Consider the following 26,068-nt stretch of genomic DNA (forward strand, 5'->3'; position numbering starts at 1 on the left):
CTGTGTAAAAAATCTGCCTGTACATCTCCTTTAAACCTTGCCCCTCGCACCTTAAACCTATGCCTATGGAGTTTGCATGTTCTCCCTGTGTCTGTGTGGGTTTCCTCCGGGTGGTCCGGTTTCCTCCCAGAGTCCAAAGGTGGCGGGTTAGGTGCATTGGCCATGCTAAATTGCCCCTTAGTGTCCCGGGATGTGTAGATGAGAGAGATTAGCGGGGTAAATATGTGGGGTTATGGCAGTAGAAAGATGGGTGGGATTGTTGTTGGTGCAGACTCGATGGGCTGAATGGCCTCCTTCTGCACTGTAGGGTTTCTTTCGATGATTCTATGCTCACCCCGCCCCCCCCCCCCCGACAATGTTCACCCTCTCACAGTATTCACCCCTCTCAATCAGCCTCTGACAGTGTTCACCTCCTCACGTCTGAACAATGTTCAACCCCCTCCCTCACCCCCAACAGTATTCACCCACTTTTCTCAAACTTCCACAATTCACACCCTGCCCCCCCCCCACCTCTCAACTGTGTTCACCCCCTTCCCTCAACATCCTAATCCCCTGACAATGTTGTTTCCTCCTCACCCCACGTATATATTCAAAGATGTGCAGGTTAGATGGATTGAACATAAGAACATAGGAAATAGGAGCAGGAGTAGGCCATCTAGCCCCTCAAGCCTGCTCCGCCATTCAATAAGATCATAGCTGATCTGATAGTGGGTTCAGTTCCACTTACCCACCCGCTCCCCATAACCCTTAATTCCCTTAATGATTAAAAATCTATCTATCTGTGACTTAAACACATTTAACAAGGTAGCCTCTTCTGCTTCATTGGGCAGAGAATTCCAAAGATTCACTAGCCTCTGGGAGAAGAAGTTCCTCCTCAACTCTGTTCTAAATTGACTCCCCCGTATTTTGAGGCTATGCCCCCTAGTTCTTGTTTCCATTGTAAGTGGAAATAACCTCGCTGCTTCTACCCTGTCTCGCCCCTTCATTATCTTATATGTCTCTATAAGATCTCCCCTCAACCTTCTAAACTCCAATGAATACAGACCCAGTCTACTCAATCTCTCCTCATAAGCTAACCCCCTCATCTCCGGAATCAACCTGATGAACCTTCTCTGTACCCGCTCCAAAGCTAATGTATCCTTTCTTAAGTAAGGGGACCAAAATTGTACACAGTACTCTAGATGCGGCCTCACCTGTACCCTGTACAGTTGCACATGACATCCCTGCTTTTATACTCCATCCCTTGCGCGATAAAGGCCAACATTCCATTTGCCTTCTTGATCACCTGCTGCACCTGCAAACTGAGTTTTTGTGATTCATGCACAAGGACCCCCAGGTCCCTCTGCACAGTAGCATGTTGTAATTTTTCACCGTTTAAATAATAGTCCATAATAATTGGCCATGCTAAATTGCCCCAATAGTGTCCAAAGACATGTAGATTAGTGGGATAAGTGTGTAGGGTTACGGGGATAGAGGACTAGGGGGTGTACATGGGTAAAGATGCTCTGTCGGAGAGTTGGTGCAGTCCCAGTGGGCCGAAAGGCCTCCTTCTGCGTTGTAGGGATTCTATGATTCTAAGTGGGTGAACATAGCCAGGGGTGTCTACATTGTTGAGAAGGGTTGAACATTGCTGGGGTGAGATGATGGTCAATATTACTGGTGAGGAGTGAACACTACCAGGGTTGGTGGTGATTATTGCCCTGGCCGAGGAGGGGTACACCTTCCGGGGGCTGACCATTACATAGAGGGGCTGGAATTGCTGGGGGAGGGGTGAACATTGCTGAGGATCTTGTGTGCTTTGACACTCAAACATATTTACTTAGAATTACGCTGGTTTTATACCAGCTAAGAAAAATTAATTAAAATATAACCACCCAAGTCCTATGGCCATGGCAATCTGATCCCACTGGCCTTGAAACCACGGGGCAATCCGGGAAGGGTACAACCGGCAGTCAGAATTTCAATCTTTCCACACACGTACAGCAGATGTGCACACACCAGGACTTCCTCGTGATCCCAACCCACATCAGTGACACACATTGAGCTGAAGGCCTCGCCCCCATATTGGAAATATTGGGCCAACAGATTACATTGCAGCATAGAACCTCGGAGCAGGAATAGGCAATCAGATCAATAAGATCACAGCTGATCTGATCGTGGACTCAATTCCACTCTGCTGTCTGTCCCTGTATGAGTTGATCTCATTAGCGTTATATCTTAATTTCCAGGATTATGAAGCTCTAGCATGTCATTTTTAAAATGACTAGTCGATTCAATGCTTTGTAACGTAGTAACCACAATCAAGTCAGAACGTTCAAAACAAAGAAAAATTGAATTTATTTCACTTTAGTGATCCATAAATCCTGAAACATTTGGAATTGTCACTAATCCTTTTCTTAATTCGATTCAAAGTTCTAATTCTGAAGTTATTCAGGAAACTGTCATTTTTCTCTGTCAGTTTCATGAATCTATTGATTCTAAATTATTCGTTCAAAAACCAAAATCACACATGACAGCTTGCTTAATAATTTGGAAAATCCCTAGAACAAGTTCAAGCTTGCAGAAGTGTGTGTCATCTGTTGGAAACTATATTTTAGTCGCATGGACTTTTTTAGTGTCCTCTATGTCAATGGCAATAGTATCTATCTAATTTAGGGTGGAATTCTCCCAAATTGGCAGCGGGTTTGGTGGTGGGCATGATGAATTTGGCGTGAGACAAAAAAATCAGGAGCCCACCAGCATAAAACTTTGTTGCAATTTTCCCAATGGCGGGTCGCCCTTTCCACTGGCTGGAGGCACACACCACTGTCACACTGCAGTCCAGCCCAGCTGACCTTTGTTGTATAGCTGCATGAGTCCCACGGCACAGTGCTGTCCAGATAGACACTGGTGTATGACACTCGGGGGAAGGGGAAACAGCTGGCCGTTGGCATCTCGTCAGTCCCCTCAATCCCGCATCGTGTCAGCAGGAAATTATGTCGGAGTCAAACCCGATTGCTAACGAGTGGCGTGCACAAGGTCGTATTCAGTTCGTCAGAGACTTTGGTGTGAGTGCAACAGCTTTCTGCCAAAGTGCGGCAGTACTCCTGATGCACTCTCCACCACTATGCCAGGGCAGACCTGTTCCTTCCCTCCATCTCCATGCTAAGCTTGTCCTCATGGACAGCACCGTGCTGCTGGAGCCACAGGCCCTCCTGTGACACTAGAATCAGTACTACACCTGGGGTTGGGGAGTATAGGGGTCTCCTTCCCCCGAGTGTCATACACCAGTGTCTATCTGGACAGCACTGTGCCGTGGGCCCTCATGCAGCTATACAACAAAGGTCAACTGGGCTGGACTGCAGTGTGACGGTGGTGTGCCCGATCAAAAACAAGGAGAGGGGGCAATGTGAAAAGGGGGCTGTGCAAAGTTGGGGATAAGGAAGGGCAAGGGCTCACGTTAGCATGCAGAATGGCAAGGAGATGGATGGAGCAGATGAACAATAGAAAGCAGAGGGAAGAGTGAGGGGAGGGAAACTGGACCTTGACAAGGCTGCATGAGAATGCTCACAAATAAGGCCATTGTTTACTGGAAAGGGATGCAGACTCCAGATGCACTGGATAGAGGTGCAATTGGGGCATGGGCACCTCGCAGGTGATGCACTCGGGGAAATGGTGGTTGAATCGAGGAACAGCCTTCTTTTTGAGGTTGCTAGCTTTTCCCCTCAGAGTTGCTGATATCCTGCACAGTCTGGTGCTGGAGAGAGTGATATGAGTGTGCTGGACTGGTGTTTAAATATGACACCAAGATCTTCAAACCCATCAGCTGAGGGCAGACGGATGAATCAGCTGCTGGCCCACCAGGAAAGCGGGAGGGAAGCTCATTTGTGCATAATTAATGAGCTGGTGTGGAATCCCAATATTCTGGTTAGTGGGACAGACGCTGTCGGAACCACCCACTACCGCACTTAGTCTCAAAATGAAAGAATTCCGCCTGAGTTAATCTGTGTGCAGTAAGTGCTCTGAGTCCTCCCTGATAAACTTAGATTGTAAATAGACTTGGGCCCTGATTTTACCGGCACGGTCGCCCGAGGCGCGTAAGATCGCACCCGAGGCCAATGAGGAATGCCGTTCTGCGAGCCTCGCCCGCCCCGGTAAAATCGGGGCTTTGGAGTCAACAGATTAAACCAAAATCCTTAAAAATGAACGATACAGTTACTTGGCAAGCAAACTGAAGAGAACAACTTGTCCTGTGAAGCTCCAATAAAACAACATTTACCATTGGGAAAGGTCGGTAGAAAATAATGTAAAGTGAATGCAAATACAGTAATGGAATTGAAGGGTTAAAGCAATGTGATAGCCATGGAGTAGAATAGACAGTATTACAGTTGATAAGGAGGATGTGCAGGATATTCTGGAGGGTCTGAAAATAGATAAATCCCCTGGTCCGGATGGGATTTATCCAAGGATTCTCTGGGAGGCAAGAGAAGTGATTGCAGAGCCTCTGGCTCTGATCTTCAGGTCGTCGTTGGCCTCTGGTATAGTACCAGAAGATTGGAGGTTAGCGAATGTTGTCCCATTGTTTAAGAAGGGGAACAGAGACTTCCCCGGGAATTATAGACCGGTGAGTCTCACTTCTGTTGTCGGCAAGATGTTGGAAAAAATTACAAGGGATAGGATTTATAGTTATTTGGAGAGTAATGAATTGATAGGTGATAGTCAGCATGGTTTTGTGGCAGGTAGGTCGTGCCTTACTAACCTTATTGAGTTTTTTGAGAAAGTGACCAAGGAGGTGGATGGGGGCAAGGCAGTGGACGTGGTATATATGGATTTTAGTAAGGCGTTTGATAAGGTTCACCATGGTAGGCTTCTGCAGAAAATGCAGATGTATGGGATTGGGGGTGATCTAGGAAATTGGATCAGGAATTGGCTAGCGGATAGGAAACAGAGGGTGGTGGTTGATAGTAAATATTCATCATGGAGTGCGGTTACAAGTGGTGTACCTCAGGGATCTGTTTTGGGGCCACTGCTGTTTGTAATATTTATTAATGATCTGGATGAGGGTATAGTTGGGTGGATTAGCAAATTTGCTGATGACACCAAAGTCGGTGGTGTGGTAGACAGTGAGGAAGGGTGTCGTAGTTTGCAGGAAGACTTAGACAGGTTGCAAAGTTGGGCCGAGAGGTGGCGGATGGAGTTTAATGCGGAGAAGTGTGAGGTAATTCACTTTGGTAGGAATAACAGATGTGTTGAGTATAGGGCTAACGGGAGGACTTTGAGTAGTGTGGAGGAGCAGAGGGATCTAGGTGTATGTGTGCATAGATCCCTGAAGGTTGGGAATCAAGTAGATAGGGTTGTTAAGAAGGCATATGGTGTCTTGGCGTTTATTGGTAGGGGGATTGAATTTAGGAGTCGTGGCGTTATGTTGCAACTGTACACAACTCTGGTGCGGCCGCACTTGGAGTACTGTGTGCAGTTCTGGTCCCCACATTACAGGAAGGATGTGGAGGCTTTGGAGAGGGTGCAGAGGAGGTTTACCAGGATGTTGCCTGGTATGGAGGGGAGATCCTATGAGGAGAGGCTGAGGGATTTGGGATTGTTTTCGCTGGAAAGGCGGCGGCTAAGAGGGGATCTTATTGAAACATATAAGATGATTAGAGGTTTAGATAGGGTGGATAGTGATAGCCTTTTTCCTCTGATGGAGAAATCCAGCACGAGGGGGCATGGCTTTAAATTGAGGGGGGGTAGTTATAGAACCGATGTCAGGGGTAGGTTCTTTACCCAGAGGGTGGTGAGGGATTGGAATGCCCTGCCAGCATCAGTAGTAAATGCGCCTAGTTTGGGGGCGTTTAAGAGATCCGTAGATAGGTTCATGGACGAAAAGAAATTGGTTTAGGTTGGAGGGTCACAGTTTTTTTTTAACTGGTCGGTGCAACATCGTGGGCCGAAGGGCCTGTTCTGCGCTGTAATGTTCTATGTTCTATGTTCTATGATCTTGTTGAATGGCGGGGCAGGCTCGAAGGGCCAGATGGCCTACTCCTGCTCCTATTTCTTATGTTCTAATGTTCTTATGATAAAATATAGGAAGAAAGCTTGAGTAGTTTATGAATGTCATTTGAAGCCCAAAATTAGATTAGTGCCTAAAAGTCACCTTGAGCTATTTGTCATTGTAACAAAACGTGCAAGACAGTGCCTTTTTTGGTTGAAATTCGTTTTGTTGGTGATGTGGGGTCGTCCAGCAGTCTATTTGTTTGATATGAATGTTTTATGATGCTGTTTGAAGATTATATTAATGACATTTGACAGAAGGCCATTATTGATTGCATGACATAGGGCTGACAGTGTACTGAACCCAAGGAGAAGGCCTGCTGTATTGCTGCATTATTTCTCATGTATGTACCAAAAGAAAAATCCTTGTCACATATAATACAATACAGTGTTACAAGGCAGGAAGGTTTCATGCGATCGAACTGTAACAAAAATAATAGGAACTTTTTAAAAAGTAATTTTAACCAAAGAGAGGAATGAATTGCTGAAAAATATGTTAAATATGCAACATAAATTCTGGTTAAACTTATTGCAGCTCACCAGGTCTGAAGTTTGCAAGCTTTACCTCTTCTAGATTTTTTTATGGCTGTGAACATAACATTGCAGCAGTGCCATGTCAATCTATTTAATTCACATTATTTATTAATATTCAGGTTATTTTTGCAGATGGAAATGGAATCTTGCACCACCGAGGTAAGCAGCCTACTTTTTGTGAATGCGTATCAGTTACTTATTTGCACATCATTTATATTGTGGTACCAGCTGTATGTTCATCCATCTGAACATTAACCTTGCCACTTTAATGATTCGACTATTATGCAGATTTTAAACAAATTTCATCACTGAAATTTTGCTCACACTGACAGTGAGTTACTTTCAAAAAATGAACATGTTGGAGCCTGCGTGAATGTTGCATTCACGTATCTGTAAAATATGAGGTGTTATCCCATTAATTTAAAAACTAATCATGACATTTTCTGCCAAGTTTGCCAATATGTTTCCATTAGCTTCTGCATGCTGGAACTCATCAATCTGTTTTTGCCTTTAATCAGTCTTTATTTGAGAACTGTAATTAGTAGATCTCCCATGATCTTGCTCACTGATACCCCAGAGCCTGAAGTCCAGTTTCTGTTGTTTACAGCAGCTCCATACGGCCTTAAATCAGATCCAGACGATGCTTCCTTGACTGATTCTAAGCCCAGGACTGAGGAAGGAGGGAGGAAATGGGAGCAGTCAATGCTTGTAGTTCAGCGACTAGCCTCAATTTCAGGTTAATTTCTCGTGAGCCAACTGTGTGGTTCTGCTTCCAGAGAGAGTATCAAGTCGGTTCGGGTTGCATGTTAGTAGTTGTAGTTTCACCTCCTTAAGGAGGTACAGTAGTGAACTGTGGAGTTGCAAATGAGAGAGTTGTTCCCTAGCATTCAAACTGGAGATCAGTGGGAATTGGGACTGATGAGTACCGACTATGGAAAGGTTTGAAATGCGACTTAGGGCAGGACCTTTCCATGGTCTGCCCCTCACCTGCTACGATTCCCGTGGCAGGCAGAACGGGAAAATTCATCCTATAGTGTCAGTTTTAAAGATTTATAGGCTGGGATTTTCCAGGCCTGTTCAATGTGTGCGCAAATCCCGTTACGGCCGCGAACTCGCAAGAGGGCTATAATAGGATTTGTGCCAGGGAGGTCTCAGAATGAGATCTTCCCTTTCCTCTGCCAGCAACGTAATCAGCTTCATGTTCAGTGCAGCCCATTTTGCACCCTCAAAATGGATGTGAAGGCTCCAAATCTTGTGTTGCGATCTGTCGCACTCAATCTGGACTACATGCACAAACCAGTTTATTGCCTCAGGCAGTTTTTAGTTCAGAGCGTCCACCTGAAATAGGTGTTCGGGTCCTTAAATGTGCAAATGAGGTTCCTGAAATGTTGTAAGACGCCAAATCTAAAATCCTGGTGCGAAAATGCAGAATTGGGCTACACTTGCTTCCTTAGCTGTACTAGACTTTGAGCAACCTAACCAATTTTCTGAATTAAAAAGAAAGTATGATTCATTCATACTCCGGAACTCTGCGCATGTGCAGTGGCTCCGATCTGTCAATCTCCCGTTTGCTGGCCTGGGACTCTCGCAGTGCTGCCTCTCCAACTCCCCCACCCGGGCCACCCCCCCCCCCCCCCCCCCCCCCGCCCCCTCCCACCCTCCCCGTGGCCTGATTGCAGCTCCCCACAAGTATTCCCGGGCCAGCCCCAACTACCCACCCCCCGCATCCTGGAGCGCCCCGATGTCCAACCCCCCCTCCCCCTCCCCCCCCCCCTCACCCAGCAGTGCTGATCCCCCCAACTCACCCCCTCCCCCCATACCCGATCGCTAGTCTCCATCCAGCCCCGACCGATCCCAATGCAGAGTGGTAGCGGGACCCTCCATCCCTACTGATCGACCCCCCTTTGGACCCATCCACAATAGCCTGTGCCCCCTTGGCACTGCCCGGTGTGCTCACAGGCTGGCACTGCCAGGGTATCCATGTCTAAGGGGTATCAGCCCCCTGTTGCCCGACCCCTTGGAGAGCCCCATTGCCCCCCCTTCACTCCGGCGGGGGGTCTCCCGCTAGTCCCCCGAATGTGGGGAGCTACTCTAAACCCCGCCGGAGTGAAATACTCCTGGCGGGGTGGGAGATGCTATCGGCCCGACAAATTACGTTTCGGGCCCGATAATCACATTTAAACTACATTTAAAATACATTTTAAATAGATTTAAATCACTTACCTGTCTTCCCTCCGGTTTCCAACACGGTCCCGACTGCGCCTGCTCTCAGGCTGTGAGAGACGTCCATGCGTCGGGAACGCATGCGTGAATCCCACAAAATGGCCGACACACGATTCTCCCATCCCGACGCACCAAATAATGTGCGCATCGGGATGGGGGAATCCCCCCCCATGATTCCAGTTCAATCAAGGAGCCAATTCAAAACCACCCGTTCCTGGGAAACCAGAATTTTACATTGTGGAAATCCGCAGAATTGATTAAATTGATTTTTTTTTCAAAGATTGAAGATTGATTTAAAGGGGGTTTTTTTGAAATATATAAAATGAAAGGGTTATTTAAAAAGATAAGCAGTACCCCTTGGACTTTCCTTATGTGCTGACCTATAATTGGAAAAGTCCGAATTATTTTCTGTTTCTTATGAGAATGGGAGTTTGTCTCCGAGCAGAAGGCCACAGTTACTCAACCTCCTTTGAGCCACAGTGACTCCATTTACACACACAAACCCACGTTGACTCACCTTCCATTTGCTATTACTATTCACTCTGTGCAAACCACCTGATTGTTTCTGTCCAGACTTTGACATGACTTCACTGGTCTGACTTTTAATACATTTGTAATTTGTTGATGCAGTTTAACACAGAGAAAGTGTGAATTGATGCATTTTGGTAGAAAGAGTAAAGAATTTTAAAAGAAACACAGGAACAAAGAGACCTAGATGTACATATATCTTTAAACATGACAGAACAAGTTGAGAAGTGTGTTGTTTAAAAAAAAGCACAGGGATCTTTGGCTTTATAAACAGAGGTATATTGTACAAAAACAAGGAGGTTATGCTAAACCTTTATAAATGGTTAGTTAGGCTCCCAGTTGGAATGTTGTGTCCAATTATAGACACGAAGCTTTAGGTAGAGTATCTAGGTCTTAGAGATGGTGCCAAGGAGATTTACCCACGTGCTACCTGGTTTGAAGTATTTCAGTTACCTGGATAGACTAGAAAAGCTGCACTTGTTGTTCTTGGAGCAGAGAAGTTTAAGAGACAATTTAGTGGGGATGCTCAAAAAGGTTTTGATATTGTTTCCAGTGGCCAAAGGGTTGTTAACCAGAGCGGACAATTTTTAGGTAATTGACAAACGAACCATAGCCAAGATGAAGTGAATCAATTTATGCAGTGAATGTTTCTGTTCTGCCTGAAAGGATGGTGGAAGCAGATTCAACAGAGGAGAGATTGGATAAACTGGGCTTGTTCTCCCTGGAAAGACGGAGAATGAGGGGAGATCTAATAAAGGTGTACAAGATTATGAAGGGGATAGATAGGGTGAACGGTGGGAAGCTTTTTCCCAGATCAGAAGTGACGATCACGCGGGGTCACGGGCTCAAGGTGAGAGGGGCGAAGTATAACTCAGATATCAGAGGGATGTTTTTTACACAGAGGGTGGTGGGGGCCTGGAATGAGCTGCCAAGTAGGGTGGTGGAGGCAGACACGCTGACATCGTTTAAAAGACTTACCTGGATAGTCACATGAGCAGCCTGGGAATGGAGGGATACAAACGATTGGTCTAGTTGGACCAAGGAGCGGCACAGGCTTGGAGGGCCGAAGGGCCTGTTTCCTGTGCTGTACTGTTCTTTGTTCTACTTCCTAAAGGGAATGCTTGAAGGGAAAAAAAGAGGTTCGGGGATAGAAGGGTAGGGAATGGGATTGATTGTATAAGTCTTTGAAACAGCAAGCAGAGACATGATGGACTGAATGGCCTTGCTCTGCTGTGTTACCCGATGATAATATCTTGTGCAGTATCCTTTCAAAGTATAATGCACAGATGAAAAAGGTAGTGCTCAGTTCCTCACAAACAGTATGCCATATGCGTATTTATTCCCACTTTTGTGATTTTTGGATCACAGAATTCGGTGTGGCCTGCCACTTGGGTGTCCTCACAGATTTGCCATGTGTTGGCGTTGCCAAGAATCTCCTGCATGTGGATGGTCTGGAAGAAAAGAATCTGCTGAAGGAAAAGGTAAGAAAGAACAATGCATCATGTACCTCGGAGTTTAGCTGCACTGAAATATCACACATCACCGAACTTAGATACCCTAAAACCATCTATACAGGAATTTCAATTTGAATCCAATCTGACTCCAGCATTTGTTATAGTCACAAAGGCAATTGTGAAAGGAAGTAGTTCCTCAGAAAGGGTGACAGCATTAATACCCGTAAGGTACAATAAATCCAAATACTAAAAGAAGGATTTCAGCACAAACATTAATAATATAATCATATTGCAGTTTTGCAGTTTATCCTGTGAATATAATGAATGAGGAAATCTTCTAACGTCCTTTATACCATGCATGTGGTCTGGAAACTCCGCAAATACATGTCATATGTCCCCACAAATACAATCCAAATTACTCAGCTGCAGGGGGTAACTCCCCGTCACTTCCTCACTCCCCGTTGCTAAATGCCTTGTTTCAAAATTTAGCATTGGTTTCTGTACAAAAATGAAACCTGTCCTTTTCTTCCAGCAGGCTGCAAATGTGTCATCAGCCGGTATCTCCAAAGAGAACCCCTAAGTAAATAGAAACATATGTTTAAACTTTCCCTGTTTGGATCACGGAACCAAAATTATATTAGCTGTTGATTGACGGCGAATATCAGATCTATTTTGACTGGTATGGTTGTAGCAGGTTTACACAATGCTCTTTAACCCGCTCATTCTGAGTTCAAATCCAGTCCTGGTTAATGAGCTGAGTTGCCGATCTCAGCACGTTACCGTTATCTGATGTGAAATGAAGCAGTTTCAAATGTTCAAATCTGGCAGGCTCGCTCAAAAAGACCACTGGGCCGCAATGGCAATTGAACTTACTGCTGAAGTAGGTTGGGACCGAGTTAGAATTAGCCCAGGAAAGGAACTCAGTAAATGGAGTAACAAATACCTGATGAGATCTAGTCAGTCACAAAGTGACAACTGAAAGTCAGGAGCAGATCTAGAATAGGGTACAGGACTCTTGGTGAGAATAACTGCACAATAGGAGCTTAAAACTATTACATTATTTTTATTTCATTATGGATGTTGCATTAGCTTATCTTCACAGGGAGGGTATGCACAATCAAGCTACAAAGCTTTAGCTGTCGGCAGAAAGTATCTGTGGTCTGAATTTTCCCTTTCACCATCAGTGAAATCACCAACCCAAATCACCAGCCTGTTTTCCGCTTGGTGGGAAAGTGAACACTCACCTCTTTTGTGTTTTGGGAAATATATTGGAAATGATTTGGATTGCAGTTATAAAAGGTGTTTTAGCTGTCCTGGATGGCAGAATAAACTAGACCAAGAAATATTATTACAAATAAATGGCAGATTTGAGAAACAAATTAGTCCGTCAGTCAGCAACGTTTTACTTACCTCCATAATGATTAGAATAACAGTGGAATAAATAAGGAAATCTACCATTTCCTGCTGGTAGTATAGGTTTGCTTTCAGATGTAACATGTTAGGTCTTATAGATTTAACCATAGATGATGTGTAAAGCATGGTTAAAAATAACATACTGAAGTTAGGGAGTATCTAAGTGATCTCAGATGCAGGAAACAATCCTGATGGAAAAGTGGGAAGTATTGCAGAACCACTTAAAAAAAAAACATTCAGAATTAATCTAAAGTCAATATATTTGACAAGGCAGTGTGGTTAGGTAAGGAGTAGTATAGAATCCATAGAATCCCCACAGTGCAGAAGGAGGCCATTCGGCCCATCGAGGCTGCACCGACAACAATCCCACCCAGGCCCAATCCTCGTAACCCCACATATTTACTCCGCTAATCCCATGAGACTAGGGTCAATTTAGCATGGCCAATCAACCTAACCCGCACATCTTTGGACTGCAGGTCAATCAGAAATGATTTAAGACTCTTGAGTAATCTGGGAAGCAAATTTGGGACAATTACAGAAACAAAGTGAAATAGAAAAGTAAAGAAAAGGAACAAACTTTAAATGTGGAAAAGAACTATTGAGTAACTTTGACAAGTAGGAAAGGGCTTGCATTTATTCAGCATCTTTCATGAACTCAGCATGTTTCACAGCCAGTGGTTCACTTTTGAAGTGTAGCCGCTATTGTAATGTAGAGAAAGAAAACAGTCATTTACGCCCAAGTCACACAAACAGAATCACCAGATCATTTGTCTTAGTGTGTTGATTGGCCAGGACACCAAAACACCTCCACATGCGGGCCTTGGAATGGAGCCATGCAATATTTTATACCCACTGGGGAGGGCAATACGAGGCCCTCTTTAACATCTTGATCAAAAGACAGCATCTCCAAAGGTGCTGCACTCCCTCAGTACCCTACTGAAGTGATAGCCAAGATTATGTGCTTGCATCTCAGAATTAGGGCGTGAACCCACAATCTTCTGAGCTTTCAGAGACGACAATGCTACCACTAAGCCAAGTTGGTTTTTTAAAATTTGATCTTGGGATGTGAGCATCACTGGCAAAGCCAACATTTATTGCCCATCCTTAATTGCCCTAGTGAAGGCGGGAATGAGCCACATTCTTGAACACTGCAGTCCAAATGGTATAGGGCAGGTGTTCCCAAACTGGGTTCCAAGGGATTCCTGCTTCCGTCCAGCCAGGACCCGAGAGGAGCCGGGGCCCTGGGGAGCCTGGGAGGAGCTGGTGCCGCTGGTGGGCGAAAGGGGTGGAGGCATCCCGAAAGGAGCCAGGGCCAGGGGGAACCTGAAAGGCACCAGGGCTTGGGATGCATGAGGGTGAGTGTGGGCGAGGGTGAATGTGGACGAGGGTGAGTGTGGGCGAGGGTGCGTGTGGGTGAGTGTGGGCGAGGGTGAGTGTGGGTGAGTGTGGGCAAGGGTGAGTGTGGGTGAGTGTGGGCAAGAATGCTCCCATTAAAAATGACAGAAAGAAGTTAAGACTTTGGAGCATTTGTCGAATAACAGAACTTTTTTATTTTAGTAATGTATAGATACAAGACATCTTTTAAGTTTGTTATTGTATGTTTGTACATGCTGTACAATTTATTTTTGTAATTTAGTTCTACAGTATAATAAGAATGTTTCTCAGAGATTCCTTAAGTACTCTTGGGAGGTCAAAAGAGTTCCGTGGCTGGAAAAGTTTGGGAAACCCTGGTGTGGGGCACCCACTTTGCTGTGAGGGAGGGAGTTCCACATTTGTGACCTCACACAGGTGCAGGACCCGCGATATAGTTCCAAGTCAGTTTCCATTCATCTGCTGCCCTCCTGCTATACAATAGAGGTCATGGGTTCAAAAGATGCTGTCAAAGGAGACTTGGCAGGTTGCCACAGTGCATCTTATAGATGACACTGCTGAGCGTGATGGTGAAGAGAGTGAATGTTTAAGATGGTGGATGGAGTGCCGATTAAGCCGGCTGCTTTGTCCTGGATGGTGTTGATTTTTTTGAGTATCGTTGGACTCATCCAGGCAAGTGGCGAGCATTCCAACACATTCCCGACTTGTGACATGTAGATGGTGGATGGACTTTGAAAAGTCAAAAGCTGAGTTACTCACTAGCTTCTGGCCTGCTCTTGTAGCCACAGTATGACTGCTCCAGTTGAGTTTCTGGTCAAATGGTGGGGAATTCAGCAATGGTAATGGTAACAAAACTTCCAAATGTTGCAGGGTGAAGCTTGGTATTGTGAGTGATGCAGATTTTATTCTAACTGGATGGTGTTCTGAACAAGCATCTATACCTGTGAATTTTAAGGGATCTGGGTTTAGCAGGAAGGGAGTTTTAATTGACGTATTTTAACCACTTCATTTAGGAGATCCCTGTGCAGTGGCAAGGGGCGGCAAGGTGGCACGGTGGTTAACACTGCTGCCTCACAGGGACCCAGATTTGATTCCCAGCTTGGGTCACTGTCCTCTTCGTTTCTTTGTGTATCTCCTCCAGGTGCTCCAGTTTCCTCCCACAGTTCCAAAAGACATGCTGGTTAGGTGGATTGGCCATGCTAAATTCTCCCTCAGTGTACCCGAACAGGCGCCGGAGTGTGGCGACTAGGGGATTTTCACAGTAACTTCATTGCAGTGTTAATGTAAGCCTACTTGTGACTCTAATAAATTAAAAAGAAGTGGCAAATATAACTCAGTAATTCAGTATCAAAGCTTTGACAAAAGGGTCATCTGGACTCGAAACGTCAGCTCTTTTCTCTCCTTACAGAGGCTGCCAGACCTGCTGAGATTTTCCAGCATTTCCTCTTTTGGTTTCAGATTCCAGCATCCGCAGTAATTTGCTTTTAATTCAATATCAAAGGTCACACCTGGAAACTAAAAAAAAGTCATTTCTGCATCAGTTATCTAACTTTCTGGAACTGTTTTTAAAGGTATTTCTGCTCTTCCTGGAGGACAAGAGAAATTCAATGGATGTAGTTAATGTTTCAAAATGTCACTGGCAAGTTAATGATTAGCTTAGAAAAATTTAACAAGGTTGCACCATTTTATCCGTCTTCATGTGGCTACCTCCCCATTTAGGCAAATATAATTCATTGTGAAAGGACATAGAACATAGAACAGTACAGCTCAGAACAGGCCCTTCGGCCCACGATGTTGTGCTGAGCTTTATCTGAAACCAAGATCAAGCTATCCCACTCCCTATCATCCTAGTGTGCTCCATGTGCCTATCCAATAACCGCTTAAATGTTCCTAAAGTGTCTGACTCCACTATCACTGCAGGCAGTACATACCTGGAAACAAAAAACAAGTGATTTTAAAATCAGTTATATAACTTCCTTGAATTGTTTTTAAAGGTATTTCTGTCCTGAAGAACATTAACTTCCTAGACATTAAGGCACAGTGGTACAGTGGTTAGCATTGCTGCCTCACAGCGTCAAGGACCGAGGTTGGATTCCAGCCTTGGGTGACTGTCCATTTGGAGTTTGCACATTCTCCTCCGGTGCTCTGGTTTTCTCCCACAGTCTACAGATGTGCAGGTTAGGTGGATTGGCCATGCTAAATTGCCCCTGAGCGTTCCAAGATGTGTAGGTTAGGGCGATTAGCGGGGTAAATAGGTGGGGTTACGGGGATACAGCCTGGGTAGGCTGCTCTGTCGGAGATTTGGTGCAGACTCGAGTTGAATAGCCTCCCCTTGCATTGTAGGGATTCTATGAATTATTTTTAAAGGTATTTCTGCCAAGCAGGACAAGAGAAATTGAATGGATGCAGTTAATGTTTTAAAATGTTTTTGATGACGTTGCACATTGCAAATTAATCGCTAAGTTAGGAAAATCACACAGGTTTGCACCATTTTATTGGTCAGGAAGTAGAAGGGAGGGAGGAACTCAGGAAAAGTACAGTCACCACGGGAGTGGTATTGAGCAAATTGTTGGGGCTGCGGATTGACAATCCCCTGATCCTAATGTCTTCAAAGAAGTGGCTAATGAGATATAAATACATTGGTTTTAATATTCCAAAAATCCCTAGATTCGAGAAAGATTCTATGAGATTGGAAGATAGCAAATACAGCTTCTTTTGTAAGGGAGGGCAACAGAAGGTATGAAACTAGTGGTCAGTTAGCCTAACAGCTGTCATAGGGAAAATGTTAGAAGCTATTATTAAGGATGTTGTAATAATGCACTTGGAAAAATTCAAGGGAACCAGGCAGAGTCAACATGGATTTGTGAAAGGGAAATCTTGTTTAACCAATGTATTGGAGTTCTTTGAAGGAGTCACATGCTGTGGATAAAGGGGATACAGTGGATGTACTGTACTTAGATTTCCAGAAAGCATTGATAAGGTGCCACATGAAAGGTTATTGTGTAAAATAAAAACTCATGATGGAGGGTACCATACTTCATTGAAGATTGTAGCCAGAGAGTTGGTATAAATGGATCTTTATCTGGTGGGCAGGATGTGACAAGTGATGTGCCACGGGGATCAGTGCTGGGGCCTCAACCTTTAACAATGTTTATAAATGACTTGGGTGAAGGGACTGATGATATGGTTGCTACTTTTGCTGATGACAGTAAGGTAGGTAGGAAAATAAATTGTGACAGGGATATAAGGAGGCTACAAAGGGACATAGATAGGTTAAGTGTGTAGTGGACAAAACTCTGGCAAATGGAGTATAATGTGCGTAAATGTGAAATTGTTCATTTTGGCAAGAAGAACATAGGAACAGGTGTAGGCCATTCAGCCCACAGGAGCTTGCTTGATCAGTTTATACAATCAGTGCCTTTTACATCCACTATCCCTATTTTTTTTCAAAAAGCTTACTATCTTAAATGGTGAACAATTGCAGAGCTCTGAGGTGGATGTGGAGAGGATGTTTTCTCTTGTTGGAGAATCTAGAACTAGGGGTCACTGTTTAAAAATAAGGAGTCGCTGAGATAGAGATGAGGAGTATTTTTTTCTCTGGGAATAGTGACTCTCTAGATCTGCCTTCCTCAAAAGGCAGTGAGGCAGAGCTAGTTAAATACTTGATTAACAGGGAGGTGAAAGGTTATAGAGGGTATGCAGGAACATGGGGTTGAAGTTACAATCAGATCAGCTGTGATCTTACTGAATGGCAGAGTGGGGCCAAGTGGCCTACTCTTCTCCTAATCCGTAATGCACATCGCAAGTTAATGATTAGGTTAGGGAAATTTAACAAGGCTGCATCATTTTATCGGTCTTCATGTGGCTGCCTCCCCATTTAGGCAAATATAATTCATTGTGAAAGGACATACCTGGAAACAAAAAACAAGTGGTTTTAAAATCGGTTATATAACTTCCTTGAATTGTTTTTAAAGGTATTTCTGTCCTGAAGAACATTAACTTCCTAGATGTTAAGGCACAGTGGCACAGTGGTTAGCACCGCTGCTTCACAGTGCTAAGGACCTAGGTTGGATTCCAGCCTCAGGTGACTGTCCATTTGGAGTTTGCATGTTCTCCCTGTCACTTCGTGGGTTTCCTCCGGGTGTTCCAGTTTCCTCCCACGGTCCAAAAATGTGCAGGTTTGGTTGGCTATGCTAAATTGCTCCTTAGCATTCTAAGATGTGTAGGTTAGGGCGATTAGCGGGGTAAATACGTGGGATTACGGGGATAGGGCCTGGATAGGATGCTCTGTCGAAGAGTTGGTGCAGACTCGATGGGTTGAATAGCCTCCTCTTGCACTGTAGGGATTCTATAAATTATTTTTAAAGGTATTTCTGCCAAGCAGGTCAAGAGAAATTGAATGGATGCAGTTAATGTTTTAAAATGTTTTTGATGATGTCACACATTGCAAATTAATCGCTAAATTTGGAAAATCACACAGGGTTGCACCACTTTATTGGTCAGGAAGTAGAAGGTAGGGAGGAACTCAGGAAAAGTACAGTCACCACAGGAGTGGTATTAAGCAAATTGTTGGAGCTGCGGATTGACAATCCCCTGATCCTAATGTCTTCAAAGAAGTGGCTAATGAGATAGTAAATGCATTGGTTTTAATATTCCAAAAATCCCTAGATTTGGGAAAAAGTCCATGAGATTGGAAGACAGCAAATGTAGCTCCTTTTATAAGGGAGGGTGATTTAAAAATTATTTAAAAATAAGGAGTCGCTCAGACTGAGAAGAGGAGTATTTTTTTCTCTGAGAGTAGTGAGTCTCTGGAACTCCCTTCCTCAAAGGGCAGTGTGGCAGAGCTGGCTAAGATACTTGATTAACAAGGAGGGTATGCAGGAATATGGGGTTGAAGTTACAATCAGATCAGCTGTGACCTTCCTGAATGGCAGAGTGGGGCCAAGTGGCCTTCTCCTAATCCGTATGATTTTCGTGTGCCTCCCATACAGGTGTAATCCTAACAGTGTGGGACAAGCTAGCGTGAGGCAGAGGAGGAAAGAAAAGTTTCCAAAAGATAGACTTGAAATGCATTCAAGTAAATTTAAGCTGTTTTACTGAGCTCTTTGATCTCTCAATTCCTACTAAAATTGCATTATAATGAATATATTAACAGAATAATGCACAAATCATTCCCATATTTGTAGGCCTGACTTGTGCCTGTCTGCAGCTACAAATGCGCTGTCTGCAGCACCCACACTATGCAGCCTTCTTCAGGGTGAAGTGCATTTATAACGTACAAGACACATTAATTATTTAGTTAAAGTATTGAACTTCCAACCTCTTTTTCTTTATTGGCGTGAATCAAAATTAGTTGAATGCTAGTTCAAGCTATGACGATGCAACACTGCGTTCTGCACTCTCTCGTTTCTTTCTCTATGAACGGTATGCTTTGTCTGTATCGCGCGCAAGAAGCAATACTTTTCATTGTATACTAATACATTAATAAATAAATCAAATCAAAGCTATTCATAAGCTGAGGTGCTTAATTATTACAACACAGAAACAGGCCATTTGGCCCACCAGCCCATGTTGGTGTTTATCCTTCACACAAGCTGGAGTTTTAATCCCGTGTGCCCACACTGTCACCATATCCACTTATTCCATTTACTACAACCATCTATCTAACCTATTTCTTAAATGTTGGCATGGTTTCTGCTTCAGTCACTAACTTCAGCGATGTATTCCACAGCCTCAGAACCATCGCACGTTTGTTGACATATTTGCCCATTTCACGATCTTAAGTAATCCCCTTTCTTCTACATCAGGTCTCCCTGCTATCCAGTCTACTTTAGTATTACCTAATTGGCCACCACTCTCTAGCAATTGGTCAAAATTATTGATGAACGCAGTTGACCAAAGTCATCCCAGAACAGAACCCTATTGAGCAAGACTACCCACTTCCAACCTTTGTTCCTATTATCCTATGAGAAACAGACATACATCACAAAAAGAGGCACATCGTGCCTGTGCCAGCCAACAAACGCCTATGTATTCTAATCCGATTTTCCAGCACTTGGTCCATAGCTTTGAATGCTGTGGTGTTTCAAGTGCTCATCTTAATACTTCTTAAATGTTGTGAGGGTTCCCGCCTCTTCCACCCTTTCAGGCAGCGAGTTCCAGACTTCTGCTCCTGCTTCCTCCCTTCCAACCAGTTTTTATTATCCATTAATTGTCACCAATCATTTTCTATGCAGTAATTTGTCAAAGGCTTTCTGAATGTCCAGTGAAAATGACATCCACTGTATCTCCCCCATCCACCACTTCACAGAACATTTGCCAGGCTTGTCAAGCACAATCTTTCTTTCAGAAATCCATGTTGGTTGCTTTGAATGATTTTCTCTTCAGTCAGCTGTTTAGTAATTTCACCTTTCAATTAAAGATTCAATTTTTTTCCCCTGCCGCAGATGTTAAATTAACTGGACTGTTGTCACCTGGATTGTGACAACAGTGTCTCTTTTGGAAAGTGGTAGAGTATTACATTGGTAACTCTCCTGTCCTCTAGGAGAATAACAGATTCTAAGGACAATATTCCAAAATTGTTTTGCTGCTGAACAGGACCTGTGTGAATGAAGTAAGCTGGTGCTTTGGCTGAATAAGTAGGAAATTGTGATATGAAGATCTGAGTGAATTTTTTGTACAACACCTTTTATCAAAATAAAATAGATAAATGTGAGGAGAAAGTATATATGCTTTGTGACCAGGATTTACAAAGTACCTGCCAGTTTTCATCCTCAAGCCACCTTGTAATGAGCCCCTATGTTTGATTTCCTGTGTTTTGTCCAGTAATGAGTTTCTTCACAAGCCTGTTGGCAGGATTGTTTAATTTATTTAGCTTTGGTTGAGGAGCAGCAATGTCTGTGAGCTGTTGATTGCAAAACCATGATTGTTCATAAATTTACTGTCACCCTTTAGTAAAACCTTACTTCAGAGCCGTTATTACAGCAAGGGAATTGGAAAGAAAAGTAAGATGCAACAAAAGGAGATTTTAAAAATTCAACAGCCTCTATCAATTATACAAAGCCACTTGTGCACCTAATAATCAATCTTTTAAGTCCAAGTGAATGATGAAAGGCATATTTTGTCATGTGGACAATCTGGAGGCACAACAATGTACTTTTGTGGTTTTTCACATTACCTTTCTTCTTTTCTTACCCTCCTGTCTGCATATATAATGTCTCAGCTTGGAACCATAGAATGGAATAGTACAGCTCAGAAGGAGGTCATTCAGCCCAGGGGCGGCACGGTGGCACAGTGGTTGGCACTGCTGCCTCACAGTGCCAGGGACCCGGGTTCAATTCCGGCCTCGGGTCACTGTCTGTGCGGGGTTTGTACATTCTCCCTGTGTCTGCGGGGATTTCCTCCGGGTGCTGCGGTTTCCTCCCATAGTCCAAAGATGTGCAGGTTAGGTTGATTCGCCATGCTAAATTGACCCTAGTGTCAGGGGATTGGCAGGGTAAATGTGTGGGGTTGCGGGAATAAGGCCTGGGTGGGATTGTGGTCGTGCAGACTAGATGGGTGAATGGCCACCTCCTGAATGGTAGGGATTCTATGATTCCATGATTCTATGATTTGAAATCTGTGCCAGCTCTTTCCAATAGCAATCCAGTTAGTCACACTCCAGTTAGTTGCACTCCCCTATTCTTTCTCCATATCCCTGCATTTTGCTTCCCCTCCATTTATCCAATTTTCTGTTGAGAGCTACAATTGAATCTGTTTTCACCACCCTATCAGTGGAGAAGCAGAAGCATTTTGTTTGTGCAGTTTAACAATCTGGTGACAGGTACTAAAAAATGGCTAGTAGTAAATAGGTAAGTTTAATTTTCCTTTTGGGTCCCTCATATACTATTATTTTTGGAAAATGTCAACACCTCAATCAGTATTGCCTTCCTAGATCAGTGTGGCCCTTCACTTGGTTCTTTCCTAGTCTAATTTTGAGTTGGTTGTCAAGGGCAACACTGGATTGTAAGGGGAAGATTAGAAATAAAAGTCAGATAGGTTGAATGAGTGACCTATCATCTAAGTGGTTGAAAACCAGCACCGGCACACACCAAGAAACAAAGCATTTGTTATTTTCTCTTCAAGAAATTGCTTGAATTTTACCCTTTCCTTACCTGGGCCATGTTTGACTTCGCCATTTGTGTAAGTTTCATAGTTATTACATCTCATGAGGATTGGTTCCCTTCCCCATGGCCGTTGTGGCAATTCTAGTTTGAAGATGAGCCATTCCTAATTGGTGTTCTTCTCTGATTTAAAGCCTGACCCGAAATGGCTGCATAGTGTGAATGTTACTGGACTAGCAATCCAAGAGGCCTGGACTATTCATGAGCTCACGTCCCACCACAGTAGTTGAGGAATTTAAATTCAGCTAATTAAATAAATGTGAAATTACTGTCAGTAGGATTACTAGTAGCAGTAATGGAGATTGTGAAACTACCGGATTGTTATAAAAAACCCATTGGGGCCATTAATGTATTTTAGTGGTGGAAATCTGCTGTCCTTACTCAATTTGACCCATGTATAACTCAGACCCACAGAAATGTGGTTGACTCTTAACTGTTGTAACAAACTACAATCCACTGGCAGGACAGACCCACCAGAATTGATGGCACAGTGGTATGGAGTCAGGAGTGAGTAGCTCTGGGAGTCCTCGATATCGACTTTGGACCGTATAGTTCCATGGCATCAGGTCACACGTGGACAAGGAAACCTACTACTGATTACCACCTACTGCTCCATCTTAATTGATGGATCAGCACTCCTCCAGGTTGAGCACTACTTGGAAGAGAGACTGAGGGTAGCAAGAGCACAGGAAATCCTCTGCTAGGATTTGGTGGGATTGTGGTCGGTGCAGACACGATGGGCCGAATGGCTTCTTTCTGTACTGTAGGGTTTCTATTTCTAGGGAGCTTCAATATCCATCACCAAGAGTGGCTCAGTGACACCACTATTGACCAAGCTGGCCAAATCCTGAAGGACACATCTGTTTGTGGCAGGTGATGGGAGAACTACCACAAGGGCAAAGCTTACTTAACCTCACCCTCACCAATCTGCCTGTCACACATGCATCTATCCCTGACAGTATTTGAAAACATAACTGTGATAACCGCCATGTAATAGCCCCCACATAGTCATGTGGAGCTTGTTGAGTATGAGTTTCCCTGGTAACAGGCGGTGGCCTTCCCAGCTGGAACTCGTTACTGAACCTTTTATAAGGCAGGGCTAGGACTAGACTTGCTGGACTGTCGTCCCAGGCAGGGACCAATGTGCCTACACCATGGTAGAAGTTTTACTTTGCATTCTGTAATAAACTATGCTCCTTTCCAGTTTAGTTTCCTGAGTCATTAAAGTAACCATTCCACAACCAGTGAGTAACTCACCTCCTGACTCCCCAGAGCTTGACCACCATCTACAAGGCAGGAGTGTGATGGAATGCTCCCCACTTGCCTACATGAGTGCAGCTCTAACAACACACAAGAAGCTCAACACCATCCAGGACAAAGCAGCCCCGCTCGATTGGCACCACATCCACAAACATCCATTCCCTCCACTGACACACACTGTTGGGTGGCACGATCACCGTGCTAAATGGAATAGATTTTGAACAGATATGGCAGAAGTGACATTGGCAGTATAAATTGAAGTATAAAACTACAAAGAGGTATTGATAGATTAAGTAAAAGGGCAAAGCTGGCAAATGAATTTCTTTATAGGCAAACATGAGGTTATCTGTGGACCCAGGAAGGATTGAACAGAGTTCTTTCTAAATGGTAAGAATCTGCAAACAATGGAGGTCCAGAGATACTTTCAGGTTCAGGTACAAAGATCATTAAAATAGCTTTAATGCTTTCAGAAAATAATCAAAATAATGCATGGTTATATTTACATCTGGAGGAATAGAATATTGGGAGGGGTGAGGTAGAAGCTATGTTGCAGTTTTACAAAGCCCACCAGACCACACCTTGAGAGTTGTGTTTGCTTCTGAGCATCAAATGATAAGGAGGATGTATTAGATTGGGAGGGAGTGCAGCATAGATTTATTAGAATGGAACATTCTTGCCAAGGATTAAGCTACAAGGAGAAATTAAACAAACTGGTTTTACATTCCTTGGATTGAAAGGACAAGGAGTTATGTGTTCAACATTGTCAAGTCGTTAAGAGGGGCAGAGAGGATAGATTGGGAGAAACTATTTCTGCTAGTTAGGGGGTCTAGGACTGGGGCATAACCAAAAGCTTAGTGCTAAACCTTTCAGGATTGAAATTAGGAAACATTTCCTTATGTAGAGGGTGGTAGATGTTTAGAACTCTGTTCTGCAAATGCAAAACTGGAGTCAATGGGAATAAGGGGGAAAATTGTCTGCTGGTTGGAGTCATACCCGGCACAAAGGAAGATGGTTGTGGTTGTTGGAGGTCAATCATCTCAGCTCCAGGACATCACCGCAGGAATTCTTAATGTCCTGGGCCCAACCATCTTCAGCTGCTTTAGCAATGACCTTCTTCCATCATAATGTCAAAAGTGGAGATGTTCGCTGATGATTGCACAATGTTCAGCACCATTCACAACTCCTCAGATACTGAAGCAGTTCATCTCCAAATGCAGCATGGGTTGACAAGTGGCAAGTACATCCACACAAGTGCCAGACAATGACTACCTCCATCAAGGGAGAATCTATCCATCACTCCTTGACATTCAGTGACACTACCATCACTGAATCCCCATTATCAATATCCTGGAGATAACCATTAGCCAGAAACTGAACTGGACTAGCCATGTAAATACTGTTGCTACAAGAGTAGGTCAGAGGCTAGAAATCCTGTGGTGAGTGGCTCACCTCCTGACTCCCTAGAGCTTGACCACCATCTACAAGGCAGGAGTGTGATGGAATTCTCCCCACTTGCCTACATGAGTGCAGCTCTAACAACACTCAAGAAGCTCAACACCATCCAGGACAAAGCAGTCCGTTTGATTGGCACCACACCCACAAACATCCATTCCCTCCACTGACACACAGTGGCAGCAATACACAATTGTTACCATCTATAAAAACAAGAGCAGCAAATACCTGGGAACACCACCACCTGGACGTTTTCCTCCAAGCCACTCATCATCCTGACTTGCAAATATATTGCTGTTCCCTCATTGTGGCTGGGTCAAAATCCTAGAGCTCCCACCCTAACAGCACTTTGGGTGTACCTACACCACATGGGCTGCAGCAGTTTGAGAAAGCAGCTCGCCACTACCGCCACCTTCTCAAGGGTAGTTAGGGATGGGCAAGATGCTGACCTAGCCAGTGATGCCCACCTCCCGTGGATTAATTTTTAAAATGCAGTTGATGTTAGTTCAATTGTTAAATTTAAACTGGCCATGATAGGTTTTTGTCAGCCAAAGGTATGAAGGGATCTGGGCAATAGAATTGCCAGATATAGAATTAGATTGCAGACCTCATGTTATCAAATGTGGAACAAAATTGATGGGCTAAATAGCCACCTTCTGTTCCTCTGTAGCTCCAAAATGGGCATCCATGAGGCACTGTGGTCCATTAGCTGCAGCAGAACTGTGCTGCACCAGTCTGTAACTTTGTGTTCTGACATATTGTTCTTTCTGCCATTATCATAAAGTCAGTAGTTTAATGAGAAGTGCAAAGGAGTATGTCCAGAGCAGCACCAAGCATCCCTAAAAATGAGGCTCCAGCCTGGTGAAGCTACAACACAGGGCCACTTGCCTGCTGACCAGCAGAAGTAGTAAGCAATAAGCAGGACGAAACAATCCCACAATCAATGGATCAGATTAAAGTTCTGTAGTCCTGCTACATCCAGCCATGGATGCTGGTGGACAAATAAACAATGGACTAAACAACAGGGGATTAAGGTCCACAAACATCCCCATCCTCAGTGAATGGGGAGTCTAGAACATCAGTGCAAATGACAAGAATGAAGCATTTGCAATCATCTTCAGCCAGAAGTACCAAGTGAATGATCTGTATGACCCTTTTCTTGAGATCCCCATCATAACAGATGAGCCAATTCGATTCACTTCATATGTTATTAAGAAACAGCCTAGCACGCTGGATAGATCAAAGGTTATGGACCGCAACAACATCCCACTATTTACTGAAGGCTTGTGCTCCAGAACTAGCCAGGCTACTAACCAAGTTGTTCCATTGCTGGTATCTATCCAACACATGGAGAATTGCCCAGCTATGTCCAATCCACAAAAGCAGGATAAATCCAAGTTAGCCAATAGTGCCCATGAATTGCTCTCAATCATCACTATAAAGTGACAAAATTGGGGTTGACAGTGCTATCAGTTGACATATACTTAACAGCAATCTGCTCACCAATGCTCAGTTTGCGTTCTGCCAGGATCAGTCAGCTTTAGACCTTATTATAACCTTCAAGTATAGATTAAAGAGCTGAATTCCAGAAATGAGGTGAGAGTGACTTCCCTTCACATTACGGCAGCATTTCATCCATTGTGA

At 44.0% G+C, this 26,068-nt stretch overlaps 1 protein-coding gene across 3 annotated transcripts in view; it reads left to right on the forward strand.

Moving 5' to 3' along the window:
- Window positions 1-26,068, forward strand: part of LOC144501737 (endonuclease V-like) — a 122,974-nt gene that overhangs the window by 17,317 nt on the left and 79,589 nt on the right. For all 3 annotated transcript variants that reach the window (XM_078225714.1, XM_078225715.1, XM_078225716.1), the window contains exons 4-5: window positions 6,681-6,720; window positions 10,681-10,793. In XM_078225714.1, coding sequence (XP_078081840.1) covers window positions 6,681-6,720; window positions 10,681-10,793 — 153 coding nt within the window. The remainder of the gene's footprint in view (window positions 1-6,680; window positions 6,721-10,680; window positions 10,794-26,068) is intronic.

The sequence above is a fragment of the Mustelus asterias genome, chromosome 12, assembly GCF_964213995.1.
Source record: "Mustelus asterias chromosome 12, sMusAst1.hap1.1, whole genome shotgun sequence".
NCBI classification, from domain to species: Eukaryota; Metazoa; Chordata; class Chondrichthyes; order Carcharhiniformes; family Triakidae; genus Mustelus; species Mustelus asterias.